The sequence below is a fragment of the Acinonyx jubatus genome, chromosome C2, assembly GCF_027475565.1.
Source record: "Acinonyx jubatus isolate Ajub_Pintada_27869175 chromosome C2, VMU_Ajub_asm_v1.0, whole genome shotgun sequence".
Lineage (NCBI taxonomy): Eukaryota > Metazoa > Chordata > Mammalia > Carnivora > Felidae > Acinonyx > Acinonyx jubatus.
In genome coordinates this window covers 123,049,444-123,070,326 of record NC_069384.1, presented here as the reverse complement: position 1 = coordinate 123,070,326, position 20,883 = coordinate 123,049,444, and the positions used below count along the sequence as shown (strand labels likewise).

The following is a 20,883-nucleotide window of genomic DNA, read 5'->3' as shown; positions in this document are numbered from 1 at the left end:
CCTCCTCCCCGCCCCCCCCCCCCCCCCGAAAAAGAAATTTAAAGTTCAGTTCTTAGCCAAATTTCAGACGTTCAATAGCCACATGAGGCCAGTGGCCATCATATTGGACAGTGTAGCTCTTTACCATCTGGCCCCTCTTCTCTGAACTTATTTTGTGTGGCTTTCTCCTTCACTCATTCTGTGCCAACCTATAATGGCCTCCTGTTGTTTGATCACAGAAGATACTTCCAATTTCAGAGCCTTTGCATTTGGCATTCTCTGCCTGAACAGCTTCACCCCTGTGTGGCTACATGACTTACTCCTTCATCTTCTTCAGGTCTTTGCTCAAATATCACCTTCTTAGAGAAGCTTTCCCTGGCCAATTTGTTTACTATCTTTATCAATTGCCTTCTTTCCCAAATTCTTAAATTTCCAGGTTGCTTTTTGAAAGAGAAGAGGGCTGAAAGGGGAGAGGTGCCTAGTCTATAAAGGGAAGCAGTAAAATAAAAGAACTGTCCCATACAGACAAATCAATGAATATGTTGGGCAAAAGCACAGAGTAAAATTGAATTTGTGACTATATCCCCTTAGCTCACTGCTACCTAGTTAGCTCAGAGGATTGTTTTGTGCGTGTGTGTGTACATGCCTGACACCCTTCTAGATTACAAGCCCCTTAAATGCAAGGTTCTGCTGTAACATCCTTTTGTGTCTTCTTTGGCACCTAGCATAGAACTGTGACCAAAAGACAAACTGTACTCCAATTATGGGCCACCTGTTGGTTAGCCTTTTGTGTTTTACATTCTTGATGTCATCTATCTTCCCTTCTTTCTCACTGCCAGCAACTGGTATGTACTTGCTAATGGTATATATGTGTTGGCTTCATATGCACTAAGGCTGTGTTGGGACACTGATTCTTTCTTCCTTTGTCTTATTTGTTTGACAAAACTAACTCCTCTAAGAAGCCTTCATCACAGATTCTCCTAGTTTACTAACTCCCTCCTCAGTGCTGCCTATATATGTTTATACTTCTGTTTTATATTCTAGTAGGGAATATAAAGGTGTAAACACAATTGCAGTAGAGAATTAATTCTTGAGGGCAGGAACCATGCCGTGCTAAATTTAAAATCTTTAATGCCTTCCTCAATGCCTTGCATGTAGCAGGTATTCAGTGCTTATAAAATTGAATGAACCAGGTACAGAGTAGTAAAGAGAGTTGCTGTTCGTGGGTGAAACTTAAGTTTTTTAAGATACAAGTCTTAAACCCAAGCACCTTTTCCAAACCACATTGAGAGGCAAGAGATCCAGAGCTGTGAGAGAGAACGTGAAGAGGAACAGTAAAACTGAAGATCAGCCCCTGGATAGAAGGGAAACTAAGGGTCTGAGGTACTCAGAAGGACTTAAAGTGTTGGAAACCCAGGGAAGCACATATGTTCAAGTGGGGTGACAAAACTCATTGTTTATATTATAGGAATACTATTTTGAGTTTTACTCTGGATTTTGCTCTTGATATATTATTTTTTGATGTATTTGTACTGTTGTTTGCATCCCTACTTAAACTTTGGTAATCTCACATCAGAGTAAAGATCCATCCCTCATTTGTTAGCTAAGGGATTGGAACAAATACTTATTAAGAATCCTTCTAACTCTCTGATTCTGTTATTTTCAGTAAACCAAATCCTGTTAGCAGGTACTTTAATGGTATCTGTTGGGCACAAGTATTTCTATCAGTTTTGCTTGTTTGCTGCCACTGTTTGTTCTTTATAAATGGAGTGCATACTAAAAGTAGGCATTTGGGTTGCTTATGAGGATATTTTGGTAGCAAGCTCATAATAGGAAAAAAATGTTTTGATTTTGAATTAATTCTACTATCAGGAAATTAGAGTTTATGCAGTTTTTCTCCAGAGATGTTTTTGGTGACTCAGAGGTTTAAGCTGGCACTGTGTCTTGTCAATTAGCTGTTTCTGATTAGGGGTTCTGGGTAAAATGGAGCGGTATTTCTTCCTCTCCATGGTGATTCATTGTGAATGGGTGGCAGTACAGGGGCATATTTCAGCAGCCATCAGAAAGAAACAGAAGGGACAAAAATCCTTTTTCTCTAGTTCTTAAACGTATGTTCTTTTTTTTTAAAAAAATGGGGTGCCTGGTTGGCTCAGTCAGTAGAACATGCTGCTCTTCATCTTGGGGTTGTGAGTTTGAACCCCTTGTTGGGTGTAGAGATTACTTAAAATCTTAAAAAGTTAAGTAATGAAAATTAAATATAAAAAATATTGCCCCCCCCAAAGTATTACAGAAAATAATATAATAGAGGAAATTCCACAGTACAACTAAAAAGAGGTAAGTGTTTCTGCTTGCTCTTTATGTTTAACTCCCCCCTTTCTACATAGCCTCAGCCATCTCAGACTAGATAACTCTGTTGGACTTGATAAATCCCTCACAGAAAGTGTGACAACTCATTTACCTTTGTTTTTGTTTTTGTTTTTACATATGTCTGCTTCCTATCATCGTAGCTTCTCTGCATCAGACTGGATGTCTTCCTCTTGCCTGTGAACTACCCTTCTTGGACTGTTTATCAAGTGCTTCCCCTTTTTTCCTTGCTGAGAGCCAGATTTTCTCTCCCTTTAGTGGGTGCTGAACAGAAGCAATACTCCTATCTGTTGTTCATATGAAGGTGACATCCAACAGTTGATTAAGAAACTTACCTTGCTTCTTAATACTTATGCTCAGTTCTGTTGGCAAAGCTGGCAGGGATCGCCACAAAGATCTCACTGTCTAATTACGGTTTTAGTGAGAACTAGGTATCTTCTCTCTTCCCCATCTTATTTATCTTGTCACAAGCTTTTCTGAGAATGATTAATATAGTATTTTTATAGAAATTCTAATGCATCTGCCTTAAATTAAATAGCTGTTTGATGTGGGTGATGCTGTGAATTTGTGATTTGCATGGCTTCAGATGTCATAATTTTTCCCCCCACTTTCTAGGAAGTAACAGCTAGCAGTCGCCACTATGTTGACAGGCTATTTGACCCTGATCCCCAGAAAGTTCTACAAGGTGTCATGTAAGTAGTATGTATTTAAGAGTCTATCAAAAAGTCTTGTTTGTTTTTGTGTTTGAATTTGCCAAATATTATAATTCTGAAAATGTAGGATTAGAACTTTTTTCTTCCATTTTGGAAAGATCCCTTGGTATTCATAACTTTAATATTGTACTGTAAAGAGTTGTCTGATAGTTGTTAACTGACATGGTTAACTTTTTTATGGAATACCCGTTTTACCATTTTAAAACATGTTTTTTTTTTTTTTTTTTTTGGAGAATGCTTTTGTGACTTTAATATACAGCAAAAGCAAGGGAATAAAATTGATGATCTTTTATAATTGGAAAGGGCTGGGAGAATGTCAGTAGGGTTTTTTGTTTTGTTTTTGGTTAACTCATTGATTGTAAGGCTTGACTCTCCTACTGATGTTTTAAATCTCAGAATTTAGAAAGCAGTCATTAGAAAAGTTAAATAAATTCTTGATAAAATGCCCTTCTTTTCTCCAAAATTCCCTAGTGTTTAATGAGAGAAAAGATTTTTAAGCAACATACCCAAGGTTTTAATACTTAAATAAAAAGTTAAGTCAGACAAGTGTGATAAGATTGCAAGTGATTGAAAGATGAATTTTCTATCCCAAGAGCAGATAATTATGCTCTTAACACATGACTTCTAAAGAAGAAAGTCTAGCCTAAGACTCCTTTTAGGGTTGGCAGATATGGAGCGCCCACAGGCCTGAACTGTGGCCAGGGGAAGGAGAAAAGAAAAACAGGTCAGGACATTTGGGATAGTACACATGAATCACTTTATTCTCCTCTTACCCTGTTAGTGTTATCAGCCAAGTAGTACTTTCAGTTTAACTTTGGCTCAGTCATGGAAAGACTAGGATGCTTTGTTTATAAAAATCTCTACAGATTGTAATTCTCCCCCTACCTCATCCCACCCTGACCCCAACAAAAAGGGCGTTGTATAAAGCATATCTTGGGATGTGGATTTGTAAAGTGGGGGCAAGATAAAAGTGAGTAAGGCTGCTTGACTGTTCAAAATGAGCTGGAAAAGGTGAGAAGCTGGATGTAGACCCACCTGGCATACTTGACACTTTATCTTCACGTTTTCTCAGTTTACAGAAACAGGAGATTATAGTTCTTGTTTTCTCATTATGTTGACTTTGCTTTTGTCCCCTTAACTAGGAGACTTTGTAATGATTTAATCAGCCCCTTTGTAAACTAATTTGATTATTGCCAGGAAAAATGGTATTAAATCCATTTGTTAAATAAATCAGTTTGGGTTGTACCTACACACAGAGATTAGTTGTGGGGATAGGTTTGATTAATACTACTCTTTAGGCAGATAGTTTCTGTATATTAGTAATCCTAGATATTATTTAGGGTTGTTCAGTAAGTAGTTGAGCTGAAAATATCAGACCAATTAAGTATTCTGTGAATGATAGAAGATGACGTTATTATCATTTTTATTATGATTGCTACAGTGGTTATTTAGGAGAAAAGCTAATCTTGTCAATCAAGATTTCTGTGTGACTTTTATCTTGACTTGTATCTGATAATGAGTAGCTAATTTAGGTGTTACTTGTTACTTTGAGAAATTTCTCATTTATCAAAGAACACTATAGCTTCTTGAAAGTTGATAAATAAGGCATCAAATACTGTGGGAAGAGGATATTATAATGAACCACCTAAGGTGAAGCTTGATGGCCATAGTGCCTCTTAAAGTTATCAAGTCTTGAAGACTAAGCTGTTAGCCGAAATAGATGAGAAGGGTTTTTGTGGAGGGATCGTGGAGTGCAAAGAGTATGGTCTTTGGAGTTGGACAACAGGAGGTTGAATTCTTGACATTTCCTAGTGGAGGTCTTTCCTAGCTGTGTGCTTGGGCAAGTTACATAATTTCCTTGAGCCTCAACTTCATCATCTGTAAAGGGAGTGTAATATGCCTGTTTTGCCAAGTTGTAAGAATTAAGTCAGAGGTAAAAAAATCCAGTGCCTGGTATGTTGTAGATACCCACAAATTGGCACTTAAGTGCTTAGTCATTATTGACTCTAATATAAAACAACTTCAAAAATAGGATGATTCTTTTCAAAGAAGAGAAAGAAAAATAAAAATACAAACATAAAAACAATTCAAACTAACAGAAGAGGGAGAGGGGCTAGGACAAGAGAATGCAAGTGGTAACATGCCAGTATACGCGATTGCTTCTTAACAATAGTAAAATCTGTTTAAAACTTGAAAGGCATAGATTACCCCAAATCTTTTCACTTTATGTCAGAATAGAGCTGGCCTTATACAGATATGAGTAGGGTGATTTGATAACCTGTCCTTGTCTCCAGAGAGAAAATTTATGCTTTCTGACTCGGTTCTGTCCTAAACTTTGTCACTGTCTGAAAATTAATTGTACTTAAGAGAATAAAATGTGAACTATTTTTAACATTTTATTAAGTAATCTTAATACCAGAATAGTACAATATTGATAGAAGAAAAGGGGAGCCAAAATGATGTTTAGGAAGAGAGAGGACCGATTTTTTCCTTTTTAGACACATTACACAGCCATAATTGAGTCATACAGAGACCATTACTAGACCAAAATAGATGGGTAGCAGAGAGGTAGCCACAGAGTGTAAATAATCAAAGGTAGCCTAATTTTAGGGAAGGAGAAGATAGAAGCTGAAGTAATCAGATTTGCGTCCAAAATAACCAGTTGGAAAGACATTCAAAAATTGACAACTAGCTTTAGTGATAGGACAACCAGAGTTTTATTTTTCCAGCTTTAAATTTGATTTTTCTTAAGAACTATGAAGATATAAAACATACGAGCTGGAAAAAGAAAATTGAAGAAATTAAAGGCCAATGAGGACTTTTCATCATGGTGTATAACTAATCAACTCAGCTGTGTTAGAGCCATAGTCCTACCATACATATAGGGATCTTCTTTGCAGAAAACCCACGTCATCAAGGACCATTTTACATAGTTAGTGAATATGTCCTTTCTGAAAAATAGTATTAAGCAACAGAAGTGCTTAGTTTTAATTGTTGAAAAATGAAGCGTTCTCTAGAAATAACTGTTTTGTTAGTAGTACAATATTTAGCATAATTTTAAATGATCCTATTGTATTAAAGGTTTGAATACAGAAGCAAACCTTAAAAGAGCAAAGTTTGAAATGCCTAACTGAATAGAAGATCATTAGGTAGGAGTAAGATATGAGTAGAGAAAGCAGGGAGGTCAGTTATATATATCATAAATAGTAGCCTCTGCAACTACAACAGAGTAACTACATCAAATAAACTATACTGGGTTCCAAGTTCTGAGTTTCCTCTAGTGTGGAGATCTGTTTATGACTTTAAAAAACAGTTAAAGGATATTTTAGTGTATTAGGTCAACCTAATACACTTCAACTGTATTGAAGTTGAAGAAGAATAACTGTTCAACTCTTTATGTAGGTTGTCAAAGCTGCTTAACTCTGTGGTCTTTTTAAAAAAAAAATACTTCATAAATAAGACCACCTCATCTGGTTTTTATAGTAAGTAGTGAATCTCCAGGAAAAGATCAGCAGATATCCCTACTTGGCCCTGTGTTGACAGGCAAAAAATGATATAAGCAAATTTCGCTGGCTTTAGTTTCCAAGTTGAATAGAATGGGGAAACTAGACTGGATGTCTTGTTAAACTCAGTTGAGGGTACTGTGGAATTGTTGGGAGGTTTTCACCAAGTATTCACTTCTAAAAATTATTTTCTGAGGCATTTTATTTATTATCATTATTATTTTTTAAATGTTTTTATTTATTTTTGAGACAGAGACAGAGCATGAGCAGGGGAGGGGCAGAGAAGAGAGGGAGACACAGAATCAGAAGCAGGCTTCAGGCTCTGAGCTGTCAGCACAGAGTCCGATGCGGGGCTCGAACTCAGGGACTGTGAGATCATGACCTGAGCTGAAGTTGGGCACTCAACCGACTGAGCCACTCAGGTGCCCCCCCCTTTTTAATTATTTTTTAATGTTTATTTATTTTGAGAGAGAGAACATGGGCAGGGGGGAGGGCAGAGAGGCGGGGGAGAGAGAATCTCAAGCAGACTTTGTGCTGTCACCACAGAGCCCAAACAGGTTCAGTCCCACAAACTGTGAGATCATGATCTGAGCTGAAATCAAGAGTTGGATGCTCAACCAACTGAGCCATCCAGGAGCCCCTATTTTACAACATATTTTAATGTGCTGATGATATAAGTTTATTTTAGTAATGATTACTTGATTTTCTGGTTCCAGGAAATTATGTACCTTTGGTTTAGTAGAATATAGATATGTCCCATTTTCCTTGCATAAAGCTTTCATAAAATCAAGGCTTTGGATTTTGAGAAGTTTTTAATTAAAATATAAGTTTTAGGATAATTCAAAAGAAATAGTTCTGTTACTTTTAAAAGTGTTATAGACAAATAAAAATGACCATATACCAAATGAAATGGAACGACTGTAAGTCTTACTTGTTTAAACCTATGTATTTTGAGACCATTCAGTCTGTTTAAAAGGTTGGCAAGTTTTTCCAGAAATTATTAAATCAGATGATACAGTTTTATGCACAGATAGGTAAGCTGTTTATATATGTGTTGTTAATTTTGAATATGAAGAATAGCTGTATATTTGTATACATATGTGTATATATATCTTGTTATATTTGTAGAACATTTAACTTACTGCTGCCATATTATAATGTTCTAACACTTTTGATGTTCTTTGGAATGATTACATGTGTTAAAAAGATTTATTATTATGCTCTAAAATCTGGCATTTATTTTAATGCAGTTATTACATTGCACTCTTCATTTTTAGAGAATGTAGGGTGATTTGTAACTACACACTGATAAACAAAGAGTTAAATATGTTAACTTCTAATTTCTGAGCTAGTGAATTAGATCTGTATCTAATGCCATGTACATTCCAAAAAATCTACACAACAGGATAATTTGTTTATTAAAAAAAAAAAAGACCTAAAGTACTGTCCATTTTCAATTCTGTTCAATTTGTATGTATAGCAGGTACACAATAAATGGCTCAGTTGACTTAAAATGGGAAGTTCACTGTAAATTTCTCAAGTGCCTCTTGGATCAAACCCTTACGTTAAAAATAATTTCAATTTGGATATTATCTAATGTCCCGTTATCTAATTCTTCTACAATTGGCAGTTCACATGTGGCACTGGTAACTTTAATTAGAATATGAGCATATCTCACTCCCTAACCATCCTTGATAATGGAAAGCTTATTATACTTGGGTGTTTGCATGTTATATTCTCCAAAAAGTACGTCATAATTATAATTACAGGGACAGGGGAGTGAGTATGTTTATAATTTTGCAAATCCAAATAATTTTGTAAGTTGTTCACCATGTCACCTTAGTCTAGCTACCCACAAATGTGATTTTGTCTTTATGACCAGGAAGTTTTCAGAAGGAGGTCAAAGTTTATATCAGTTTGTAGTTTTCAATATCCAGTGTATTTTTTTGGCTACTTCATACCAGTTAGACCAAGAATTGAGTGTACAATATTCCAAACAGGAGCTTCTTCAGGTAAGTGAAAAGTAATACTGGTTCAAAATGAAAATGATATACTTGATCCTTAGCTTGTGGTTTCAGCCTTCAATGATTTTAAAGATAATTTTCTGTTTTTAGGTATTAGGTTTTCATTTAAAATTTATGCTGTTTTGGCTGTTACACTGTTTTGACCGATTGACTAAAACTTTCCCCAGCAGGTCTAGATCCCAGTTCTTTTAAAAATTTTTTCTTTTTGTTTAACTGCAAAGTGCAGTGTTTACTTTCTCTCTTGGTTTTGATCACTATCCTAATATTCTAATTTAGACAAGTTCTGGTAGGCACTGTACATGTTGGTTTAATATTTAAACCTTTTTCTATTCCACACTGAAAATTAATGTCTTTCAGACTAAAGAAAGGAAGTAGAAAGGTTAACCTCCACGTAAAAGTAGATGCTTCTTGAGTCCATTTATTAGCGGGCAAATAGAAGATTCTAGGTAGATTTTAGCTAAGAACATACCCTAACAGATGCATTTTTGTAACATCTTAATATTGGCTGCTTCTCCCATCTTCAAAGAGTGGGATATTCCCAAGGCTTACCTTTTAGCTTTCTACCTGGATATTTTTTATCTCACCTCAAAGATAATTCATTGTGTCCAAAATCAAGATAGATCTTTGTCTTGTTAAGGGACTTATTTTCCAAGCTTCCTACTGTTCTCTGCATCCAGGAACTCAGACTTGAAGTAGTCACTCAAGATATATATCCGATTTCCTGTACCCATCAAATCATCTTATTAACTGCTTCTTCAGAATGTGCTCTGTATTAATGATTCTCGTGGCTGCCATCTTAGTCTCACATAACCTGATATCTGGAAGGATTGCGTAATTCCTTCAGCAAACGTTTACTGAGTGCCTACCATGTGCTAGGGATTGTGATAGGGTGAGAGTGTGTACAAATAAATAATAAAGTCATTGCTCTGGAAGATCCAGAAGTCTAGTGAAGGAGTCAGATAGCTAAATAGACAGTCCACTATAGTTTGGTTAGTGAATGCTGTGGTAATCATAAGTACAGGGTAGTAGTTATGGGACCACAGAGGAAGGGCATCAGCCGTTTAGTTCCCTTTCTTGACTCTAGTATTATCTGCATTCCCATCCAATCCACATTCAGCTTACCTTCATTAGTCACTGCTTCGTTGATACGCTTTTTCTGATGGAAACTTGATTGCTCCTTAATCTATCCCTCTTTAGTTTGTCTCTTCTCCCTGTCACTTTTCTTTATGTTCTGCTTAGTATTCCCACTTTAAAGGGACACTTCTTTTTAATCTAGGCTCCTGGTCCTGCCCTAGAAATATGATGTGTTCATTTCCAATATGGTCTTCTATGAATGGCTTTTCCATTTGCCCTCCCATTCACTATCTAAATCCTGGCCGTTTTCTGAAGTTCATTTAGTTCCTGCCATTGCCTAAAAACCTGGTAAGCTTGTCTGATCATCTCTTTATCTCAGGCCTATAAACACTTGATTTATAATATAGCACTGCTTTACATTGTTAGTGTTATTTTTATCTCCCCAAGAAGATTGTAAACTCTTCAAACATCCCATTATGTGATGCTTTCGTATTCTTCATAGAGCCTAACACAGTGCTGAGCTCAAAATTTAATTGTTGAATTTCAGTAGTATATAAGTAGGGCAATTTTTCCTTTGAGTATTAAAAGTTGGTAGATAATGAGAGCCGCCTGAGTGGCTCAGTTAAGCGTCCAACTCTTGATTTCAGCTCAGGTCATGATCTCACAGTTCATGAGTTTGAGCCCCCTCTGTGCTATCAGCACAGAGCTTGCTTGGGATTCTCTATCTCCCTCTCTCTGTGTTCCTCCACTGCTTGGGCATGCACACACTCTTTCTCTCTCAAAAATAAACATTTTTTAAAAAGTTGGTATATATGAGATATATTCCTTTGATCTACTGGGAAAAGGATATCTTTAAAATGAGAAATGCTTTTTTATCTTGTATAAAATGTAAAATTGAAACACGGGAGGAAAAAGGAAATACATTAGCTGACTTCTTTTTGATCAGTTTGTTCTGATTGCCTGATATGCTGGAGGTAATGGAAAAAACACTTGACATAAAAGACATGGATTGAGACTGGCTCTATCATTTAATGTGGAGCTCTGAGAAAAGCCCCAAACCTGATTCTTAGCTTCCTCATCAGTAAAATGGGGTTAATATTACTCAAGATTGTGATGAAGATTAAATAAAATAATAGATATGCCTTTGTAAACTGCCTTTGTAAACTTCAAGGCAGTATATAAGTTTTGCATAATTTTTTTGTGCCCCCATCTTGGATGATAGTTGTGAGTTTACATTTTACAGAAATCTGGATTTCTCTATGGTGCATTTTGTGATCCATTGATAGTAACCTCTCTGATATTTTCAGGTCATACTGGCTTTCTTGCCTCCCAAGAGGAAATAGACCTCATCCTAACAAAATAATGAATGTGCTATGATAGAGGGTAGCTAGCAGGGACACCTAACCCAGACCTGGGAGTTGTCAGGGCAAGCTTCCTGGAAGAAGAGACATGAATATCTATGATCAGACCTGAAAGATGAGTAAAGTTAGCCACAGGAAGGTGTGAGGGAGGGGATAAGGAGAAGAGAGAGAAAATAGCTACACTCTGGCTGGCTCTGAGATTTAATCTTATACCATATTTAGATCTGCTACAGATAAGTATATATGCTAATGATTATTTCTTTTGGTTGTAACTGTTTCATAGAAATGATCTTCTAGTATCCCTTTATAGTTAACACCTGATGAGAATTTATTTGCTGGGTGTTAAGGTCTCTTCATTATGTACCATAGATATATTTTACTTACGAAAGCCACAGCAAGAATTATTTTCTTTAGACCTTGGTCCATTTTAATAATTGTATTCTCTTCAGTCTGCATTTACTCTGTAACTACCAGCTACCTCCTTCATGTCTTTTTTGTGAACTATTAAGAGAACTGGAAAATTGGTTTTGGAGGGGGTTTTGTTTGCTTTTGTCTATAAAAACATTTACTTTTGTGAGGTTTCAGTTACTTGGAACACATTTATAAGGTAATGTAAGTACACCTCATTTCTGCTTAGTTTAGGAAGAGTGGAGAGAAATCTGGGGAAATGTTCCTGTTGGGAATTCCAGAATAGAGAATGGTACCTGGCAAAAAATAGGCTCTCAATAGATATCTGCTGGACAAATGGATGTGCTACATTAGTATAGACAGAACACATTAAGAGAAGGCAAGAAGACGAAAGTAAATGGTAAACTGCTAAGTTAGGGTCTATAAGTTGATGATTGAGAAGTAAATCTCCATAAGGAGGTAGAAGCCTATGCTTTGTTCTGTGAGGCTTTGCTATCCCATGATTTTATAATTGTCTATCAGAACTTGGTTAAAACCCTAGTAAGCTTCATTCAGCTTAGTCCCCATAAATGAAAAAATACTCTTACTTTTCCGCTGTGAACCATGTAGAAGATCTGAATGATGGTTTATAGAGAGAAACAGATAAGGCCCTGAAAAAAAATAGACCTACCTTCAGGCACTGAGCTACTGGGAGGAAGACTAGGCCAACAGTGGTTGGCTCCAAACTTGGGAAAATGCCATTCAAAAACTTGTGGCAAGAATCCGCTTTCAGCACATCACTGCATCATAGCAGTATTTTTCTGCCATAATTGAAGAAGGTAATTAAGGAGAAAAGGCATTATAATTATTATCAGGGTTTTTAATGCCGATGATTTTGGTTGGTATTGGAAACACATGCTGACTATAACATTTGTTGATTTTTTAAAGTAGCTTTTTCTCCCTGTTTTCCACTGTTTTTCTACAAAATCATGGTTTACCAATTATAGAATTTTTTAGGATTCTAAGTTTCAAAGTTGACAAAACATTTCTGTATGTGTTAGAGCTCTGTTGCCTAGAAAGAGTCAAAAGAGACACTGTGTGGCAATGTAGAGGAACTTATTGGGGATATGAAAGAAATTGGTGAGCTAAGAACTTTGAGGCTCTATACTGATGGTCTTAACACTGTCAGACGTGATCCCCCCCCAATAAATATTTGTTAATGACGCCTGTGCTACCCTGAAATTAAATTAGTAATAATAAAACTCCTCACATATATAACTCCAAAAATAATATAATGCCTTCCCTGCTTATAGTATAAGTGAAAAAAATTTTAAGATAATTTATAATGTTTCCATATGTAAACATTTAGTCATGAATACATTAGAAAACTTCAGCAGTGTGAATGCAAGAGCTGAAAATGTGGACTGATGTATGGTATTGATAACTCTAGTACTGCGAGTGGACACTGTGCTGGTGGTCTGATTTCCCAAAATGAAATAACTTACAATAAAAAGTATAATCTTCTTTTTATTTACAGGACAAATGCAATACTGGAAAATTCCATTTTCTTTAAAAGTATACAAAAACACTTTCAGTCTAATTGTAAAACTATGGCCAGAAATTTCCAGACACTCTCATTAACTTCCAAAATGCCCCTATGGGGCTTTAATCCTCTCTTCCCCACTTTGAGAACCACTGCTGTGTAGAATCACTTAGCATTCTAGTGTTTTATATTAAGATAGCACTACTGACTGATGAGGGTATTTTTTATTAATCATCTTATTAGTAGTACTCTGTTTACTTGGAGCTATTTATTTTTTCTCAACCTGTCATTTGGGACCAGTGTTTGTGAACCAATTGGTCATTCATAGAGATACTGTTCTTGTGGAATAGAGTTTTACTCCTGAGGAAGTAAAGATCTGAGTGTAGCTACAATAAAAAATATGGGTGAATATGTGGGAAAGAAAATATGGGTGAATATGGGTTTCTTTGAAAGGTAATAGACTGCTTAACTAAAAAAATAGTAACAATATATTGGTATTTCTAACCAATTAAAAAAATATGTATGACAGTAATAGTACAAAGAATGGATGGAAAAATGGAAGTATATGCCTGCAAGGCTCTTAGAACACAAACGAAATAAGATAATATTCCTTGAAGACTGACTGTGATAAGTTAAAACATACATACTGTAAATTGTAAGACAACCACTAAAAAGCAACAAAACAAAACTCAAAGAAGCACAGCTAATAAGACAATAAAAGGAGATAAAATGGAACCATAAGAAACAGTCAGCCCAAAGAAGTCAGAAAAATAGGAAAGAAAGGAACAAAATAATCCCTGAAGCAATGTTAGATATAATGTGTGGGCCTTTTCTGAAGAACTCCACATTCTTCGTATTGGAAGTCTTTTATGAGTGCTCAGGGTATCTCCCACTTCCCCCACTCCCCTTCTCTCCTGTATTACAGCCCTCAGGTTCACTCAGTACCTATCTCTGTTCTTTCCTTTGGTACTCCAGGTGAAAAAGGATCAGAGTTTCACTTTGTCACTGATATTTATACTTGTCAATCCAAGATGTTGCATAGTAAAGATAAAGTGCAAAGAATTGATCATTGATGTTTCTGTGAGGTCTCAACATCCCTTGCCCTTTTCTCTTCCCCTGAATTCAGAGACATGAAAAATGCTGTAATTGGAAACAACAAGCAGAAAGCCAATCTCATTGTTTTAGGAGCTGTTCCAAGGTATGTTTGCTATCAGCCCCTTTTCTGCTATTCATACTAAGTTTCTGATGTGTTTCTCATTCTCCTCTGTAAGACCCATCTTTTTTCTATGTTGTCTATCTTGTTTTAAAAGCCTCTTAATTTTTAAAATAAATGCTTTGAAATATATGAAGCATATCTTCAGGAATTTTTAAATACCAGAGGATGGAATATGAAGCAAATATATTAATACTTTTTGGAAATTCAGGAAGATCATTGACCCTATAATAAATATGTGTTGGGTAGATCGACAATATATACCAGCCTGATTCTTCTCTATCTCCTCAGAGCTTTGGCAGTTTTATATGATTGGATAATAATTTCTTAGGATTCTCAAAACCTTTTTAAAATAAATTGACAAAAATTCCTGCTTGATTTTTAATCCTGCTTTTTTTTTTAATTTCTAATTTTTAGAATTTGCTCTTTTTTAACTTAGAAAGTTTGATCTTTTTTCTGATGAACTAAATAAGCTTCTTTTTGGCAGACAGTGATAACTGTATAACTTTCTCTTTGCCTTTGGTACTCAGAACTAAGTTTTATGTACAGTTGCTATAAGTTTTTTATTCAGAATTTTTAATACTTTGTTTTTTTCTTTTCTTCATATCTGTCTTTTGATGCAGGATTGATGGCTTTATTGTTTTTATCATAACTGACCTCAAATATATACCGTGGTAACCATAAAACTCTCAGCAGCCTTTCTTAGGGGATTAGTGTTCAGTGTATATAAATATACTTTAAGGAATGTGTGTGTTTTACTGTAGAACATAAAGGAGATGGTCGTAAGTGGTGGATGATTAGAGTTTAGGGAATATTTGCTTGACAGGCAAGGCTGGGGTAGAAATGAGAGGATCTCCTGGTTCCCCAAATGGGAGAACTGGGGAAAGAAAGAGTTTTCCTTGCTTGAAGAGTTGCACAAGGAGTCTGATTATTTCTTGTAGGCTAAACCTCTAGTCTCTGAACTATACCTCTGGATAGTCCAGGTCCCTTTCTAGTCTGAATTTAAGATCTGACAGCACTTGGCTTTGACTGTCCAGAGTCTTCATATCCTGGAGTGGAAGATAACATGGACTGTGGTGCTGCTCTGTCTACTTGTGGACAAATTTCAGAATAATAGTCCTGATAAATTCTAAGACTGTATGTAATAGTTCTTTGGCTCAAAATGAATAAACTCTCTTCTTGATTTTTTACCCAAATATTCCTTTATTAAGTTAGTAATTGATATAAACAAATGACCATTTCCTAGCCTTCTGTAAGCTCACCAACCATACTTTTAGTATGTGGGATGTATTGGTAGCATTTTTCTGTTACATTACTTTTAGCTAATTTACTTGTGTTTAATTTTTTTTAGTCTCCTCTGTTTATCAAATTCCTTCTTTTTAGATTATTGTACTTGCTTCAGCAAGAAACCTCAAGCACAGAGCTGAAAACTGAATGTGCCGTGGTATTGGGGAGTCTTGCTATGGGTACTGAAAACAACGTCAAGTCTCTTCTAGATTGCCATATTATCCCTGCCTTACTGCAAGGTATGTAAGGAAGTCATTTTTGTACAAGTAAAAATTAGAATCAATTTGCAGTGTTTAAAATACGGATTGAAAGGAGGAGTCTCACATCTCTTTTCTATTGACAGGACTACTGTCTCCAGACCTGAAGTTCATTGAAGCTTGCCTCCGGTGCCTGCGCACCATCTTCACCAGTCCCGTCACTCCAGAGGAGCTACTGTATACAGTAAGTTGTAGAAGTGTTTGAATCATCAGTTAGCTTTCACTAACAACCCACTTCTGCTTTACTCGACATCTCAAAAGTCATCATAACTATGTTACAGGAAAATCTCAAGTATGTCAGTGTTTGCTAATAGGCAGATATCAGATGTTCTAGATCTTTTAAAGAAGTGGAAGATAGTATCAGACCTTAAGGAATTTATAAGCTGTTTAAAAAACCCATTTTGATCTCTTAATACCAAATTAAAGACAATATATTTAATGTACTTACTCTAGGTTAAATCCAGCAGAGTCAGCTTTACAGAGAATTTGACCTGGATCTTGAATAATGGATAAGATTTAGAGAAGTGGAGAGGAAAGAGGCCATTCTAGGAAAGATCTGTGTAAGAATATGCAGGGCGGTGGGCAGAGTAGCCTAATTTAGTGGGAAAGTCATCAGTGTTAGTTTCAACTGGAGAGGTGACCCAGAACCAGCCTATAGGAGGCTTGTTTGCCAGGCTAGAATCAGAACATGTGTGAGATAATCTGGAGATCTTTAGAGTCATTCAATAGATTTCAAAAACCTCAGGGATTATTAGGGGGCGTTTATTTATCGATTACATGAGACTTCTTAATGAACATTATCCAGGCCAATATTTTTCAAACTCTCTGACCTATAGTCCATGATAAGAAATGCATTTTCCATTGCCACACTGTGTGTGTGTGTGTGTGTGTGTGTGTGTGTGTGAGAGAGAGAGAGAGAGACAGACAGACAGACAGACAGGGAGAGGGAGAGAAAGGGGATGCAGGACGGCGGCGGGGGGGGGGGGGGGAGGTGAAGACAGAAAGAATATTCCTGTGACAGTCTTCACAAAACAATTCTATAAATGTGATGCCCTCTGGTTTCTATTCTAACCTTTCTTGTTCTTAAAAATATACTGGTTGTGTTTCTCTGAGCCAACACAAAGAATCAGTGTCAGATAGGACACATTCCTGTTCTTATCTAGAATCACATTTTACGAATATTTCAAAAATACAAGCAGTCGAGGCATAGGCATAGCAAGCAGGGGTAGGATGGAATGTCATGAGTCTCTATAGTCCATCCTCCCCACATTGGACACATGCTCCTTTGGCCCATAATGATGCATAAGGTCTGTAAGTGAGGTTCGTGGGTCACTTCACACAGCAGGGAAGCTCTAAATTATGCAACATCTCAATTTTACACATCAGGAATTTGTGCAGTATTCTTCAGGGAGCTATTCTTCATAAATCGATACTGTTCAGTACAACAGTTCTTAGACTCAAGCATAGACCATGATTACCTGGCGGGTTTATTAAGCACAGATTGCTGGAAACTACTGCCCGACTTTCTGATTCAGTGAGTCTGGGGTAGGGCCTGAGAATTTGCTTTTCTAACAAGTTTCCAGGTAGCTCAGAGGCTGCTGGTCCATGGACCACTCTTTGAGAACTAATGATTTATGCTTTAAGCTGTCCTAAATTGGGGACATCCTCCACAAAGCTTTATACAGAGAAGAGCCCTCCTCCTAGTAAATGTCAGTTTCCCTGAAGGTCCTATTTTGATGTTTACAAAGAGATTAAACCAATCACTTGTCTTCTTTACCCTATAAGTTTCTCTACATTCCCGGTAACAGTGAGGAATTGATCCTGGCCAGCAGTTTTAACTCCTTCCTCCTCATTTTCCAAAATGATTTTATGACCCACTAATGGATCATGGTACATAATTTGGAAAACTGGTTTATACCAACTTAACTTTTACATAAGAACAATTAGGCTCAGGGACATTAAGTGGCTTTCACAGTGAGAATGTCTAAATTATGAAACATCTCAGTTTTATGCCTCAGAGACAATGTGAGTCTGTGAAAAGTGTTGCATAGGATAATGACAGTGTTTTAGTTTAATTTATTGGTGTCTGTGATTTGGATTGTATAGAGCTAGCAGGCATAGCAACTCAGGCAGTAGACTGAAAAACAAGGCAGTCCACTTAGAAGAGGACAGGATGTCTAGTTTGAAATCCTTTTTGTCAGATGGGTGCCTTTGGGCAAATTATGCAACTGTTCTTTGCTTTGTTTAATCAACTATAAATTGCAGATCTATGAGACAATTGGCAGAAAGGAGGCAGGTGTAACAGGAAAACTGCGGGATGAGCGAACAATGGAGGAAAGAAAGGAGGTGGAAGTAGTTTCAGGAGCTTAAGAGAAGCTTTTGTATCATCCTTTCAATTGCCTGTTTTCTTAGCTGCTACTTGTTTCCCTGTCTTCTATCAATGTAACCATTGCCCCCACCCCCACCCCCATAAAAATAGACATGTGCTTGACATTCTCATCTTCTCTCTTCCTTTTCTTTCTGTGATTTTCTTTGAAGTTTTCTAAATTTTTCATTTTGTTTTTAAACTGCTTATGATAATATAGAGGATTATACTAACAAGCCAAGGGAAAGATTCTACTTATAGGAAATCAGCAGCCTTCTATTTTCCTACTTAGCTGTTATATATCTTGGGCATTCTTTTTCTTTCTAAGGGAAACCCCAAATCTTGTTCATCCCAACATGCCAACATACTCTTTAAAAAAAAGGGTTTTTTTAATGTTTTTACTCATTTTTGAGAGAGTGCTAGTGGGGGAGGGACAGAGAGAGAGGGAAACACAGAATCTGAAGTAGGCTTCAGGCTCTGAGCTGTCAGCACAGAGCCCGATGAGGGGCTGAAACCCGTGAACCATGAGATCATGACCTGAGCCAAAGTCGGGCACGTAACCTACTGAGCCACCCAGGTGTCCCCCAGCATGGTACTCTTAAGTTGCCTTCTTTGCCCTCTGTTGTCTTTTATCAAAGTGTGGTCTATGGACCAGCAGCATCAGCTGCATCTGAGAGCTTAGATGCTACTTCAAACCTACAGAATCAGAATCTGCACATACTGAATATCCCCTGGGATTTTGCATGCACATTCATGTTTGGGATATATAGCTCCAGGACTCATGACAGCATTGAGTAGGAGGCTTGAGCTAAGTCTCTTTTTCCATCTGTGGTTCAGTCCAAATACCTTTCAACTTTTAATTGCCTTTGCACCCTAAGAAAAAAGAGATTCTTGGAGAGCCCTGCAGCAGTTTGGGCAGATTCTCCTCTCTTCCACTGCTCCATCATGTATCTTGCTAAGTGTCAGCAGTAGGCAGAGAACATGCTCTAAGTGAGAAGTTGATATTTTATAAATTGTCTTGTGAATATTGAAATTAGCTAACTACAGTCATCATAATTCTTACTAGTTACTGATACTGATTCTTGCTAGTTACTGATACTGCAACATCTCAGAGATCAAAACTGTCGCTTGTTATTTTTATATATTTCCCCCTTATAGGCTATTTATTATTGTATATCTTATTCACATTTTGGTTTCAGAACACATTTCTGTCAAGTCTTTTGAAATGATTTTGTTTTATTGTGGGGATGTAGGCTGTTTATTGGAGAGAAATTGAGAATTTCCCATTCTTGTATTTTGTTGTTGAGGATGAATATTGAAGCCCCTCTCCTTGTCCTTTACCTGAACAGTTTTGGGGACTGTGTTGTTTTTGTTTTGCTGTGTTCCTTAAAGAGACTTGATTGACTGATTAAGCTGAGAAGCTTGCATGTGTACCTGCTCATGGAAATAATTGGCTAGGTGTATTCACAATGCCTAAGTTGCTTGTTACCGTGCTCTCTTTTCCTTTGACTGCAGGATGCCACGGTGATCCCACATCTCATGGCGCTGCTCAGCAGGTCCCGCTACACCCAGGAGTACATCTGTCAGATCTTCTCACACTGCTGTAAAGTAAGAACCAGAATAAATGTTCTCTGTAGTGTAAAATCTTAAATGGTCTCAGAAGATGTGCCATCCTTGTGTATCCTCCCAGAGACAACATACATATAGAAGCAGACCTATGTATATATCTCTTCTTTCCCTTTTGGGACACAGATGGTAGCATTGCATACATACTGTTCTGCACCTTGCATTTTTCATAACTTAAAACTTACCCCATGTCAGTACATAAGGAGCTCCCTCATTTTTTTCTCCAACGGTAGTGTAGTATTTTACTATATACAATATACACTGTATACAATACTATATATATATATATATATATATATACACACACACACATTATATACATGTACACACAGTATATATGTATATAGTGTATATATATAGTATATACTGTATATATATGTATGTATATATACTGTGTGTATATATGTATGTATATATATGTGTGTGTATGTATGTATATAGTGCGTATATATGTATATATGTATGTATATATAGCGTGTATATATATAGTGTACAATACTATATATATACACACACACAGTATACTGTGTGTATATATATATACACACTGTGTGTGTGTATATATGTATATATATACACATATATACTGTGTATATATATATATAGTATTGTATATAGTATGTCCAATATAGTAAAATATTATATACAATACTATATACTATGTACAATAATTATATTGTATACACTATATAGTATATACAATAATTTGTTTAACCAGTTATCTATTGTTGGACATTTGCCTTGTTTCCAATCTTACATTATCACAAAACAATGCTGCAAAAATAACTTGTGTAAAGCATTTTATAAGAACCGGAATTGCTGAGTCAAAGGGTGTGCGTTTGTAATTTTACCATATATTTACTGTCTTGTTTTGAGGTTGTACCATTTTATCCTCCTACCAGTAGTATGTGATCATGACTATTTCCCCATACTCTCATTGTTGGAAATTGTTTTAAGTGATGTCCTTCCTATGCAGAGAAGTGGGAGATTCTTCTGTGCTAATTGTTGAGAGAAATTTCTGTTCCTAAAAGGGCCTGAACCTAAACTTAACAGTGTCATAAAGTGCTACTTATTTTGCTTACTAGTTTATATACTGAGTGTACTCTTTTGATAGCCATGGGTGATTATCTATTTGAGAACTTTCATAATTTCTACACATTTGCTAATTTCTAAACAAATAATTTTTT

The 20,883-nt window shown here is 36.3% G+C and overlaps 1 protein-coding gene across 2 annotated transcripts in view; it reads left to right on the top strand.

Moving 5' to 3' along the window:
- ARMC8 (armadillo repeat containing 8) overlaps window positions 1–20,883 on the top strand; it is a 105,524-nt gene that overhangs the window by 25,208 nt on the left and 59,433 nt on the right. The window contains exons 2-6 of one of the 2 annotated variants that reach the window (XM_015074174.3): window positions 2,959–3,035; window positions 14,075–14,146; window positions 15,545–15,687; window positions 15,792–15,889; window positions 19,586–19,678. In XM_015074174.3, coding sequence (XP_014929660.2) covers window positions 2,959–3,035; window positions 14,075–14,146; window positions 15,545–15,687; window positions 15,792–15,889; window positions 19,586–19,678 — 483 coding nt within the window. The remainder of the gene's footprint in view (window positions 1–2,958; window positions 3,036–14,074; window positions 14,147–15,544; window positions 15,688–15,791; window positions 15,890–19,585; window positions 19,679–20,883) is intronic. The other variant, XM_053221409.1, reaches the window with a different exon arrangement.